The sequence below is a fragment of the Salvelinus alpinus genome, chromosome 18 (assembly GCF_045679555.1).
Source record: "Salvelinus alpinus chromosome 18, SLU_Salpinus.1, whole genome shotgun sequence".
Lineage (NCBI taxonomy): Eukaryota > Metazoa > Chordata > Actinopteri > Salmoniformes > Salmonidae > Salvelinus > Salvelinus alpinus.
The window spans coordinates 25,097,435-25,111,922 of NC_092103.1; the positions used below are offsets into that span (position 1 = coordinate 25,097,435).

A 14,488-nucleotide genomic window follows, 5' to 3' on the forward strand; every position below is an offset into this window, starting at 1 on the left:
AGCGATGGACAGGATATCGCCCCCCCTAACCTAAATCATCTCACCCTAAAGCAGCACTAACATCTCTCCCTCAACCCCCAAGCTCCAGGGCCACTCACCTGCTTGAAGAGGCCTAGGTCGTGGGTCTCTCCAGGGGAGGTGGAGCGGCTGGGGCCAGCTGACTTGGTGTGGCAGTGCTCCCTGCCTCCGTAGCGCTCACAGGAGTAGTAACGCTTGGTCTCCCCGGCTGCAGAGTGGTGCCTCCTCTCATGAGGCCGGCCACGGTCATGCTCCCTCGCCCGCTCCCTGGTCAAGCCCTCCACAGGAGGGTCAACAGACGAACCTGGGGCACACACACACAGTATTAGGGACTGATGTAACATACAGGCATGTGAAGTATGGGCATGTGCATCCCTCAGACCAAATTAAAAGGAATAAAGACAAAACATCAGAAAATAATTTGTGCTGACCTTTCAATTTTCTTCCAAAATCCAATGTCTGATGAAAACCACAACGACAGAACAGAACAGCTTCAGGTGTCTGTTTTTCACTCTTCATGTGTCAGAGCCCTGTCCTGGTGTGTCTGTCCCAGAGGAATGTATCACTTTCTCTGCATCTCCCTCCCTGTCTTCATCTCTCCCTCCCTCCTTCCCTGTCCTCTCTCCCTCCCCTCTCTGCCCTGCCAAAGGTGTCCATAAATCCCCCTGACTGGGCCTGCCCAATAAAGCCCAGCTGCTGCTGGCCTCTAACGCTAACACAAAACCACCCTGCGCCCCTGACACTACCCTCCACCTACACTACACCATGACCACAGACTGATCTCTATTGCAGATCACCTCCGTGTCATTATCAGTGGACGGCTGACCAGCCAGCCCACCAGTTCCGTGGATCATGTTTCTGCTTCTTGGAGGTCAGGGCTAGGTTCCAATTAGCACCCTATTCCCTGTGTAGTGCACTACTGTTAACCATAGGTCCCTATGGGACCTGGCCAAAAGTAGTGCACTATATGGTGATTAGGATGCAATTTCAGACATGACGTCATACAGCGCAAACAGGGACTTAGGGGTGCCATCATAGTCTCTGAGCCATGTGAAATGGTACGGTATATGTGTGGTTGTCTATCAATTAGGTCAGTATGGGTTTGAGTGTGTATTGATGACCTTTGACCTATGTGAGAAAACATGGACTACACTGTCATACTATCCAGGTCTGTGCCCAAACAATTTGAGCTTCTACTTTTAAAAATCCACCTTTCCAGAAACAAGTCTTTCACCGTTGCCACTTGCTATAGACCACCTTCTGCCCCCAGCTGTGCCCTGGACACCATATGTGAATTGATTGCCCCCCATCTATCTTCAGAGCTCATGCTGTTAGGTGACCTAAACTGGGACATGCTTATCACCCCGGCCATCCTAAAATCTAAGCTTGATGCCCTCAATCGCACACAAATTATCAATGAACCTACGAGGTACAACCCCAAATCCGTAAAAACAGGCACATATCATCCTAACCAACCTGCCCTCCAAATACACCTCTGCTGTCTTCAACCGAGATCTCAGCGATCACTGCCTCATTGCTTGCGTCCGTAATGGGTCTGCGGTCAAATGACCACCCCTCATCACTGTCAAACGCTCCTTAAAACACTTCAGCGAGCAGGCCTTTCTAATCGACCTGGCCCGGGTATCCTGGAAGGATATTGACCTCATTCCGTCAGTAGAAGATGCCTGGTTACTCTTTAAAAGTGCTTTCCTCACAATCTTAAATAAGCATGCCCCATTCAAAAAAATGTAGAACCAGGAACAGATATTGCCCATGATTCACTCCAGATCTGACTGCCCTTGACCAGCACAAAAACATCCTGTGGTGTACTGCATTAGCATCGAATAGCACCGCAATATGCAACTTTTCAGGGAAGTCAGGAACCAATATACACAGGCAGTTAGGAAAGCAAAGGCTAGCTTTTTCAAACAGAAATTTGCTTCCTGTAACACAAACTCAAAAAAGTTCAAGGACACTGTAAAGTCCATGGAGAATAAGAACACCTCCTCCCAGCTGCCCACTGCACTGAGGATAGGAAACTCTGTCACCACCGATAAATCCACGAATTGAGAATTTCATTAAGCATTTTTCTACGGCTGGCCATGCTTTCCACCTGGCCACCACTACCCTGGTCAACAGCCCTGCACCCCCCACAGCAACTTGCCCAAGCCCCCCCCATTTCTTCTTCACCCAAATCCAGATAGCTGATGTTCTGAAAGAGTTGCAAAATCTGGACCCCTACAAATCAGCTGGGCTAGACAATCTGGACCCTCTCTTTCTAAAATGATCAGCCGAAATTGTTGCAACCCATTATTACTAGCCTGTTCAACCTCTCTTTCGTATCGTCTGAGATCCCCAAAGATCGGAAATCGGCAGCGGTCATCCACCTCTTCAAAGGGGGAGACACTCTAGAGCCAAACTGCTACAGACCTATATCTATCCTACCCTGCCTTTCTAAGGTCTTCGAAAGCCAAGTTAACAAACAGATCACCGACCATTTTGAATCCCACCGCACCTTCTCCGCTATGTAAATGTAACGCCCGTTGTTTGAAGGATTGGACCAAGGTGCAGCGTGGAAGACGTTCATCATTTTATTTAATGTGAACCAGCAACAACACAATAAAGAGTAACAAAACTAAACGTACAGCTTTGTAGGGCTAACAAGCAACAATACAAAATCAAGATCCCACAAACAACAGGTGGGAAAAAGGCTGCCTAAATATGATCACCAATCAGAGACAACGAAAGACAGCTGCCTCTGATTGGGAACCATACCAGGCCAACATAGAAATATACAAACTAGAGTACCCACCCTAGTCACACCCTGACCTAACCAAAATAGAGAATAAAAAAAGGCTCTCTAATGTCAGGGCGTGACAGTAATCTGGTTTCCGAGCTGGTCACGGGTGCACCTCAGCCACGCTCAAGGTCCTAAACGATATCATAACCTCCATCGATAAGAGACAATACTGTGAAGCTGTATTCATCGACCTGGCCAAGGCTTTCGACTCTTGTCAATCACCACATTCTTATTGGCAGACTTAACAGCCTCGGTTTCTCAAATGACTGCCTCGCCTGGTTCACCAACTACCTCTCAGACAGGGTTCAGTGTATCTTTGCACTTTGAGATATCAGCTGATGTAAGAAGGGCTTTATAAATACATTTGATTTGAAACTATCCTTCCGTGGCCTCCAACTGCTCTTAAATGCAAGTAAAACTAAATGCATGCACTTCAACCGATCGCTACCAGCACCTGCCCGCCCGTCAAGCATCACTACTCTGGACGGTTCTGACTTAGAATATGTGGACATTTACAAATACCTAGGTGTCTGGTTAGACAGTAAACTCTCCTTCCAGACTCACCGTAAGAATCTCCAATCCAAAATTAAATCTAGAATCAGCTTCCTATTCCGCAACAAAGAATCCTTCACTCATGCTGCCAAACATACCCTCGTAAATCTGACTATCCTACCAATCCTTGACTTCGGCGATGTCATTTACAAAATAGCCTCCAACACTCTACTCAGCAAATTGGATGTAGTCTATCACAGTGCCATCCGTTTTGTCACCAAAGCCCCAGCTCCTACTCACCACTGCGACCTGTATGCTCTCATTGGCTGGCCCTCGCTTCATATTCGTCGCCAAACCCACTGGCTCCAGGTCATCTATAAGTCTTTGCTAGGTAAAGCCCTGCCTTATCTCAGCTCACTGGTCACCATAGCAGCACCCACCCGTAGCACGCGCTCCAGCAGGTATATTTCACTGGTCACCCCCAAAGCCAATTCCTACTTTGGCCGCCTTTCCTTTCAGTTCTCTGCTGCCAATGACTGGAACGAATTGCAAAAATCACTGAAGCTGGAGACTCATATATCCCTCACTAACTTTAAGCACCAGCTGTCAGAGCAGCTCACAGATCACTGCACCTGTACATAGCCCATCTGTAAATAGCCCATCCAACTACCTCATTCCCATACTGTTTTTTTTGTGTGCTCCTTTGCACCCCAGTATCTCTACTTGCACATTCATCTTCTGCACATCTATCACTCCAGTGTTTAATTGCTAAATTGTAATTATTTTGCCACTATGGCCTATTTATTGCCTTACCTCCCTTATCTTACCTCATTTGTACACACTGTATATATAATTTTCTATTGTGTTATTGACTGTATGTTTGTTTATTCCATGTGTAACTCTGTGTTGTTGTTTGTGTCGCACTGCTTTACTTTATCTTGGCCAGGTCGCAGTTGTAAATGAGAACTTGTTCTCAACTGGCCTACCTGGTTAAATAAAGGTGAAATTAAAATTTAAAAAAATAAAAAACTCTTGGCTACTGATGCCCATGTTCTGTGGGGCCCAGGCTGCCAGAGATATTCTCCACTAGAAAGTTTTTTTAAGCCTCACTCAGTCACAGCCTGTACATGAGACGTGCTGATTTCACATCGTACACAGTTTGTAGAGCGGCCGCCCCGTCGCCCCTAAGGGGAGCTACTACTGGAGCAGCTTAGCCAACATTTTATAACTACCGTTTTTGAGGCCATAGAACAAAGAAGAACGGCAAATACAAATCAAAAATCTAATCCACACAAAGCAGATTTTCCTCGGGGAGCTCATAAGTCTCTTTGCTAGTCAGATGGAAAACTTGACACACAAAATCCCTGGCTCAAGTCCTTTGGGAAGCGCAACAGAGAAACCCCTTTCCTTCATAACCCGATCAGGCCCGTAATCCGATAAGGAATTTATGCCACTATGCAAAGGCGTCCAAGCGATTTGGAACAAGAGCAAGGGCTCTTTTGCTGCTTCTGAGAATGAACGGTTTCCTTACTCTATTTCTGTATGAATTCATAGTTCAACAACTTGGACTGCATGGGTTCCACAGTGAGTGAGATATCTTCTGTGTATGTTGCTGCATGACCATGTGAAACAAGTCTGTGTGTGTATGTGTGCACATGCATGCATCATGTGGGTACCCCTCTCACTAGAAGGCTGAACGCTGGTTGCCCTGTCAAGTGACTTCTGCTTCTTGTCCCTGTCCTTGTCCCTGCGTCTGTGACAGCGGTGGTGGTGATGGTGATGGGGCCTGTCCTGGGCTTGACCTGGGGCTGAGGAGGCCTGGGCTTGGGCCTGGCTGGGCCGCTCCAGGGTGTAGTCTCTCAGACTCATCTCCTGGGGGCACTGGGAAGCCAACGTGGACGCCGACCGCCTGATAGGACTGATGTCAGCAATAGGCTGAGAGGAGCGAGCAAAGAGGAAGAACAGTGAGTGGAGGAATACAAGATGGAGGGCTAGCTACCATAGTAGTGTAGCGTTAGAGTGTTATTTTATACAGCACAACCAAAGCACTACTGGACTGGAGCACCAAGCACCAAACTGTTCACTAGACACAGTACAGACAAGGAAGTACGATCGACCGGTGGACACCACTCTCTGGGCTTGAGACCGACGTTCAACCTCTTCAGAAACAGATGTTGAGGAGACATTTCTGACTGAAACACTCCGAGATTTCCACTCACTATATTTAATCTTGAACACAACACTAATGATTGGCGTAGCACCCTTTGAATCCCAAATCAACCCCTTTGCCCCCATCCCCAGGGCCTAGGCACATGATATCGAACCGAAAGGATATGGTAGGTATAATCAAAATGATAATGATATGGTAATGACTCTACCTTGCCCCTGGCCCCTGGCTAGCTTGGGTCCAGGGCATTATGTGAGGCTTGCTGACATTGTAGGAAGGCTCAGCATCAGCAACCCGCATGTAATGCCCTGGACCAGAGCTATAGGTCTTTGGCACGCTAAGTGGCAATATACTGGCACCATACCATATTCACCATACTACCTAAATCTATCACATTTTTGGGATACACACAGGTGCATAGGGGGTAAGCGGTAGGGTCTGATTTGGGGTTGGGCGTACATAATGTTTGGTCCATGTTGTTAAAACTTGTCATATGCTAGCAGGAGACACTGCTAGTGACGAATAAGCAGGGTGTTGACATTTCCCATAACATATTTCACACCTTGACAAGCTCTGATTTTTCTGTGTTTGAAAGAAGCTTGATTAACATGGCAAAATACAACATGATGAACTTTAAGACTGCTGGAATGAACAGCTTCTATCAATGTGGTCCATTAGTAGTAAGTACATAATTACAGTTATTTCTAAAACACTTCAATACTGAGCATCAGGGTGATACTGTAGTTGCTTAATAGGAAATGTCTCCACCCTGCCAGATTCTTATTTGACCGAATAGCTCTGCCTGGACTGGAGGTACAGTAACTGAGCTGATAGACTGGAACACTAACTACATTATCACCCCCTCTGTTGGTCACAGCCTGGGTGACACCCTGCCATAGTTGACCCATAACGCTGAGTAGTCTCCTGGAAAAAGCATGGGAGTATTCCCAATATAAAAGTCCTGTTCAATTTCCAGTTCTAAGTTGAGTTCTTACTTCATTGTTGAATCGGTATCGCCACAAGTCAACTGACAGATATTATAGATCATAACCAAATTGATTATTGAGGTATACACTCTGTTGTGCTTGTTCCAAGAGTTCTTATCACACAGTTCTGGCCAGTAGCTTCAGTCAGTGGATTGTACAACAACAACAACATATGGAAATAAAGAGACAACAGTACAGTTATGTCAGTAGGAAATTAGCAGTCGTTGCTTACATTAAAACATTAACACACCACCCACTGAAACAACACAAACACTAATTCTCACAAATGTCATATGTCACTTCATGGCAAGGAAGCAGAAAATGGCGTACCATGTATGTATGTGGGGAACTTTCAAAGTACTAAAACACTGAACAATAGTTCTACTGTGGGTGACGTGGCTCTTGAATACTCACACCAATATGGGCTTTAACTAATGTCTAAAGAGTGTCAGACAGACAGTGATCAATGTTCCCTCTAATTGTTTTAGGCACTGTGCAAATTTCAGGTCTGCTGAGCGCAAACTTTGTGAAAACATTGTGAAATTGTGAAAGTTTTGAAAATTCCTTTGCAACTTCCGGCATGTGTTTACTGTGAACACAGGCTGTACCCGCTTTAAGTTAGTTTTAACAGTGGTCAAGTAGGCTACTGTGGCTATTTGATCATAATGTAGGTCTACCAGAGTGGCCTACCATCAAAAACAATGGAGAAAATGCATCCCATAACATTTTTACATGGAAATAGCTGTTATATTATTTAGCCTACAGTAGCAGCCAAGGTGTGGTGTTCAATGTAGGAGTTTTGAAAAAAAACATGCAGGGCTTGACATTAACCTGTTTATCCACTTGTCCTTCAGTCAAGGAGGTGACTGAAAATGTTGTGGTGTTTGATGCAAGAAACCATTTTACAATATAAAATGCATTGTTATTCCCATACCACGAAATTATGCTCTCCTCTCTGCCTATTGGCTACTTCAAGCCTATCTCAAAATACAACACTGCTCCATTAAGACAAAAAAAACTCTTTACCTGACTCACTTTTCAAAGATGTCTAGAAATGTATACGTTTAGGAAGCAATCCCTCCTCTATTACTGACTACAAATGATCTATAACTGGGTTAATAACTCACTAACTAGTAAAGGATATGAACAAAATGTGCACACATGGCTACATGCAGCTCTCACTTTTATCTCAAAACAACCGCATCTACTCACAACCTCTCATGCTGTAAACACAGTCCAGTTCAATGTAAATGGCACAGATCCATATATGGCAATGGTCTATTTGCATATAGACCTACTGCAGCTCTGATTGGTTTTGTCACACCGGTCTGTGTAGAGTATGGGCTGAGTCGTGCATGTCAATGCAATAGAATCTTACTCCGATGCGTTCTGCCTACAAAAAAAGCTCTTGCATAGTTTGTTTTGTTTCGATATGTTGCATTAAAAGTGGCTAATATTGCGTTGATTCGATCACAATTGCCACAGTAAAGAGAAATGTTGATAGTGTTAACAGGGAAAACTCTAGAACAGTGTTCACCGACCTTTTCTGAGTCAAGATCACTTTCTGTGTCATAATGCAAGCTGAGATCTACCACTCAGATGTTTTTTAACATGACTTTACCGCATATTGGCTTTGGTTGAATTGCCCTGCCAGTGCATTGTTGTTCGGGACATTTAAAAATATATAAAAAAATTCAACATTTGAGGTAGGCTATATGATCCCACCGGTAATAGATCCGTTGTTGTATTACTTGTGAGGCACAGCTGAGTGAGTGTACATTTAAATAATTCGCTCTTTATTTTACTGGGCTGATGGTGCCTGAGTTTGCACCTTCAATCAAATGAAATGGTTCAAAATGGCAACAGTTCGCCTACCCGGAGCGCAGGGCAGCTGAATCGGGTGCACCTAACGCCAACAGCCCCAGACGAATTTAAAAAAAATAGGAACACAAGGCTTTATCATTTTTTTTTACAGAAATGTTTGGAGATCGACTAGGAATTCCTTAGAGATCGACCAGTCGATGGTGATCGACCGGTTGGTGACCACTGCTCTAAGAAGTGAGTGAAGTTCAAACTCATGCTTCACTCAGTGGGCTGATATTTTCTTCTGCACGGCAGTCCTGGGGGAGCTGCGCGTCCGCAGTTTAGAGGGAACATTGATGCTGAGAGTGTGTGAACTCTGGAATGGAGGGAGCACAGAGGCAAACAGAGTTGGAAAAAGAGGAATGGGAGAGAGAAAGGGAAAGAGAGAGATATATAGAAAGCGATATATACAAAGAGAGAGAGAGAAAGAGGCGGAACAGGTGTACATACTGCCAGGTAGGTCCCAGGTAGGTGACGAGGGTGGTTCCGCTATCAGACACAGGAGGGAGGTGGGCACAACATTAGCCATGGGAGTCAAGAGGAGAAGAGGATGGGAGGAATGGGAGTGGATGGAGAGACAGGAAGACAGACTGACAGCAAAGCGAGACAGACAGGATTCATTTGGTTAGACGTGTGAACCAATCACACAGCTGGAAAGAAGGGCCCGGAAAAAGTATTCAAGAGGGAAGAAACCAGGACTCCATTTACCACAGGAGCTGGGAGAAAAATATGAAAATAAAAAGACAGAAAATGAATATCAGTAAAACAAATTTGGGACATTAACTATATCCATAATGGATATAATAACATTTGTGTGAAAAACTAAATCAGGCAAATGGGTCAAAAAAATATGTGGAAATGGATGTCAACATTTATTAACAGCAAGGTGATGATGAGGCATAGTTGAAATAAGGTTTTATGCAATTCCCTACAGACTTTTCCACCTGAACTTTTCGGGGAGAGAGATATTTGCATATTACATTATTGAGTAAATTATATTACACAATGTGGCAATCAGATTATCATCAGTTGTTTAAAACAAGAATATTTTATCTTGTGTAGAATGCAAAATACTCGTTCACTGTGTTGCTGGGGACATGGCTCTACATTCAGATTTGTTGAGGAAATATTATAGTGAGATGTCACATAAAGTCTACATAACAAATGGCACCCTTTTCCCTATATAGTGCACTAGTTTTGACCAGAGTCATATGGGCCTTGGTCAAAAGTGGCATACTGTATAGGGTGCCATTTGGGATTCACACAAGGTCAGCAGGATGACTTGATGGGCACTGACAGACAGCGTCTCTGCTTTAGTTAGCCTGTGGCTGCTTTCACTAATTCATTTCTACCTACCTTTATCTTGTTTCCTTCTTCTACTCTATCTTCCTCTATCCTACTGTATGTTCCCTTTCACTTCTACTACTTCCCTCACTCCCTTCCTCTCTGACTATGTATCATAGTAATATCATCATTTTATTTCACCTTTATTTAACCAGGTCGGCTAGTTGAGAACAAGTTCTCATTTGCAACTGCGACCTGGCCAAGATAAAGCATAGCAGTGTGAACAGACAACAACACAGAGTTACACATGGAGTAAACAATAAACATGTCAATAACATAGTAGGGGGAAAAAAGAGAATCTATATACAATATGTGCAAAAGGCATGAGGAGGTAGGCAATAAATAGGCCATAGGAGCGAATAATTACAATTTCGCAGATTAACACTGGGGTGATAAATCATCAGATGATCATGTGCAAATAGAGATACTGGTGTGCAAAAGAGCAGAAAAGTAAATAAATGAAAACAGTATGGGGATGAGGTAGGTAAATTGGGTGGGCTATATACCGATGGACTATGTACAGCTGCAGCGATCATCAAGTCCTACTGACTGTATGACAAAGAATTATTTCATACCGTCAACTGAGTATTAACTGTGTTGTACGAACCCTAACCTGTATAATGTGTACTACTGTACAACTAGAATTTCCCTAATGTTGACATTGTCCTATTTGTAGAATCAGGTCTTGGCGGCGTCCTATGTGAGAGAGTATAGGGGTACAGTAAGGCGGTGAGTGATGAAGGACTTACATAGTACTGGGAGTCCAGTCTTGGCATGGAGGCTGCTCTGCCATGGCCATCCAGACCAGAGTAGCCCCCTATATCAGCACCGTTCTCCACCTGCCTCATCTCCACTGATTCCTGAAACAACACACAGTAGGCAATTTAGGAAAAGTTTGCAACCACTAGTTGTGTGTACCAGAGGTTTAAGAGTGAATGGTTGCTTGCATATTTCCCATCTTTGGTATAATATATGTACTAAGTACCTGAGGTTTGTTGGAGTAGGGCACGTCCTCTGACTGGCCCCTCTGTAGAATCCTTTTTCTACTGCTGGACCGCTGGCCCTCCTGAGACAGTTGCTCTCCTGACTCTTTTATAGGACTTCTAGTGCTTGGCCTGAGGTTACACACACACACACACACACACACACACACACACACACACACACACACACACACACACACACACACACACACACACACACACACACACACACACACACACACACACACACACACACACACACACACACACCCATATTAGATGACATTATTAGACAACATGATGTGCTACGTCTACCTGTGTACAGTATTTGAATGTTAATCCATTGATTTTCATGACTGTATGTCTGCTAAGAAAACCCCATGGGTGGGCACTCACACTGCTTCCCCATTGGTTAGAGAGGTGGTGGATGGCATGGGCTCTGGCTGAGACTCTGGGTCAGGTTGGGAGGATGGCAGGGGATTGGCTCTGGAGACTGTTGTCCCCTCCTCCTGCATATGGGTCATGGGCATGTGGCGGAAGAAGGCTGGGCCCTTTTTATTCTGCAGGAGACACAGAGAGGAGAAAATAATCAAGTGACGTTACGAATGCATTAAATTCCATCCCATTTCTAGTCCTTCATCTGTCACAGTAGTGACAAATTCAATGGATTTGGAGCCTAAAACTCGCTAATAATTTGGCCCCAAAAGAACACCATAGGACCAATTGCCTTTTCGTCTGTATGGGAAGATTTATCTCAGGAACATCCATGAGAGTCAGTCCCATGCATAAGTGCATTTTTGAGGCCCATAGATGTGGATAGAGGGCTCACTTGCCACAAAGCCTGTTTTAGCATGGGAAGCGCCATTGACAACTTTTACTATTTTGAAGAAGTTTAGATAGCCCTCAATGGCACTGCCCATGCTGTCATAGCAGCAATTATGGCAAAGATGAGCCGTCTATACAATCCTACCTTAATTGTCCCTGTGAAGTCCAGTCCCAGTTGCTGTTCCAGTCTCTTGGCCCGGTTCTGCTTGTAGTAGTCAAAGATCATGAGGGCAGCGTAGACCTTCCCCACTGTCAGCTCTCGGTTTACAACCGCAAAGGGGCAAAGAAGCTCATTGAACTCATCATCTGAAAGGAGAGAAGGAAGAATGTGAGAAGGAAGAAGGAGAGAAGGAGGGTGAGAAGGAAGAAGGTGAGAAGGAAGGAGGAGTGAAGGAAGAAGGAGAGAAGGAAGGAGGAGATAAGGAAGAAGGAGAGAAGAAAGGAGGAGAGAAGGAAGAACGAGAGAAGGAAGGAGAGAGTAGTGGAGAAAAGTTGAAGCACTAGTTGTCTTCTCTCCACTACCAGTAGATGGCATCGGAGGAGACAGAATGAGGGCGAGTGTACTGTTGTCAAGCCGTGTGTGTGTGTGTGTGTGTGTAAATATAGCTCCCACATACAGAGTAGACGGAACAAGCAGTAAAAAGAGAGAGTAGAAATTAGTAGAAAGCCTGGCAGTTGAGCCTACACACTCCCTCGAGGGATGACTGGTCTTTGGTGAAGCTCAGTGCTCTGAATATTATTTCCTGTATTTTCTGTCTCTCTAAGTTCTTTCTCACTTCCTTTCTCTCTATTGCTCTGCATTTCAGTTTCTCACTCACACCCTTTAACACAAACACATACACACACGTACACTCACACCACCAGCTTGGCTTACTTTTATATGGTGTGACCAGCAGGTCGATAGTCTTCTGAGGCAGGTTGGGCCAGACTCTGGAGATATCTTTCCTCAGGTCAGCGTCACACAGACGCTGAGCCAGGACTCCTGTTGAGAGACAAACGCCTAGGTTTCACATACATCCTTACTCATTCATCAGCAACACAAACTAATGTCCCACACATCCCCATCAGGGCCAATATGTATCAAGCATCTCAGAGTAGTGTGCTGATCTAGGATCAGGTCCCCCCCTGTCCATGTAAGTTCATAAATTTGATCTAAAAGGCTTAACTGATCCGAAGTCAGCATTCCTACTGTTGATGCTTGATACATATGGCCCTGGACCGAGCAGGGCGGGTTTATTAGGCCACTACCCTCCTCTTTGAATGATGACACGATATTATTGTGATTTCTGTTAACAAAACAAGTACCTTTAAAAAAATATATATATCCTTTTAATTTGTTTAAAACTTGATTTATGTTTTGTATTTATTCGTATTTGCGATATTCCCATTCTACTACTGTGGTTGGAGTGTGTTTTTGTGTAGAGGTGGTTAGGTTAAAGGTCACTGACCAGATGCCAGTTTGATCTCCAGAGCAGTGCGGATGAGCGCCATCAGAGTGGACGTGAAGTGCACCGTGTTGTCATCGGCAATGGGCATGTTCATCTTAACCAATCGCTAAGGAGAATAGACAGTCTGAAACTGTCCTAATATGGACACCGTACATGCAGAATGAATTGATATGTTTCACTTGAGAGTGAGTGTGGACTTCTAACAGCCAGTGGCTTCGCTTAGTTTCAGTCCAGCACACAGAATAGCTTTCAAGGAACACAACAACACAAGACATCCCAGAGAGGAAAGAGAACATTCAGAGCAACACTCCATGCAAATAACGTGAGAGGGAGACTATGGGTCAATGTTTGAGATGGACATTGAGGGGGACATACCCAACAAATCAATGCAATGTGTATTAGGACTCCTCAGAGAAATGCATGGTGAGTTCATCATCTTATGGACTCAGAGTAAAAAAAACAAGTGACAGAAAAGTGACTTAATAGCAATTTAATAGAAACTATGAGTGGTGTGGATGAAGTGGAGTGTAGTTAGTCCTTTTCTGAATTCAGTAACCACAAAATGAGAGAACCAGTTCACATGTCAGCATGAATCCAAGGCAAGGCCTGCAGTAGTATGTTGTAGTGCTGCTATGAAAGGATGAATGAATGAAGCCATGTCTGTGTTATGGGGCCACACTCCTCCTAGCCTCCTTTCATTGTGAGAAGGCAAGCAGAGTAGAGTGATAGGCCGCATCCCAAAAGGCACACTACACCCTATATAGTGCACTACTTTTGACTAGGGCCCATAGGGCTCTGGGCAAAACGAGTACAATATATAGGGAATAGACTGCCAATTGAGACTCAGACATAGTGACATACATGCATGTAGAGCTTGATGCAGGGCTAATGGGGAGGCAGAATGAGGATGCACACAAAAACATGCATAGACTGGGAAGGACGGATCCTATTGTCTTCAAGCCAAGCGGAGGGGAATTGCAGATGAGACGTGTTTGTGTGTGTGTGTGTGCGCGTGCAAGCAAGCCTCCCTTGAGCTCAAGAGAGCGTCCTTCCATGCGGGAGCTGTTACAATACAGAGGGAGAAGAGGGGGGAGAGGAGGAAGAGGTGTGGATGGCCTGACATGTCATGTAGTGCCCACTACAGAGACAGGAAAACCACAGACACGTGAGACCATCCCCAAACATACAAATACTGTATATACACATATAGGTACACGCATACTGTCAAAAACACACACACACACGCACACGCACGCACACACACACACACACACAAAGTGGAGTTAGGTAGATGAGAGGAAGGAAAAATCCCAACACGGAGGACAAGAAAGGTAATTTAGCAGGGATTGTGAAGCTCCGCTCAGAGCCAGTTGAAAACAGAGGGGGACAGAGATACACAGGTATCTCTGTTCATTAGGGAGGGAGTTGAGCGAGATGCATTTTCCACAACAGCAAAGAAAGGGAGGAAGAATGAAAAAAATGGATGAAAAAAGCATTTTAAAAGGCTAGCCCCTGTCGATTAATCTCTCAAAAGCAGGAGTTATATTTGGAGAAGCCAAACA

General features: G+C 44.6%; 1 protein-coding gene across 7 annotated transcripts in view; it reads right to left on the minus strand.

Moving 5' to 3' along the window:
* cacna1bb (calcium channel, voltage-dependent, N type, alpha 1B subunit, b) overlaps positions 1-14,488 on the minus strand; it is a 224,881-nt gene that overhangs the window by 3,860 nt on the left and 206,533 nt on the right. For 3 of the 7 annotated variants that reach the window (XM_071350763.1, XM_071350761.1, XM_071350766.1), the window contains 10 exons: positions 12,927-13,032; positions 12,353-12,460; positions 11,624-11,784; positions 11,050-11,213; positions 10,656-10,785; positions 10,420-10,530; positions 10,177-10,212; positions 8,777-8,815; positions 4,987-5,245; positions 99-322 (listed from right to left, as the gene is read on the minus strand). In XM_071350763.1, coding sequence (XP_071206864.1) covers positions 99-322; positions 4,987-5,245; positions 8,777-8,815; positions 10,177-10,212; positions 10,420-10,530; positions 10,656-10,785; positions 11,050-11,213; positions 11,624-11,784; positions 12,353-12,460; positions 12,927-13,032 — 1,338 coding nt within the window. The remainder of the gene's footprint in view (positions 1-98; positions 323-4,986; positions 5,246-8,776; positions 8,816-10,176; positions 10,213-10,419; positions 10,531-10,655; positions 10,786-11,049; positions 11,214-11,623; positions 11,785-12,352; positions 12,461-12,926; positions 13,033-14,488) is intronic. The other 4 variants (XM_071350768.1, XM_071350764.1, XM_071350762.1 and 1 more) reach the window with 3 other exon arrangements.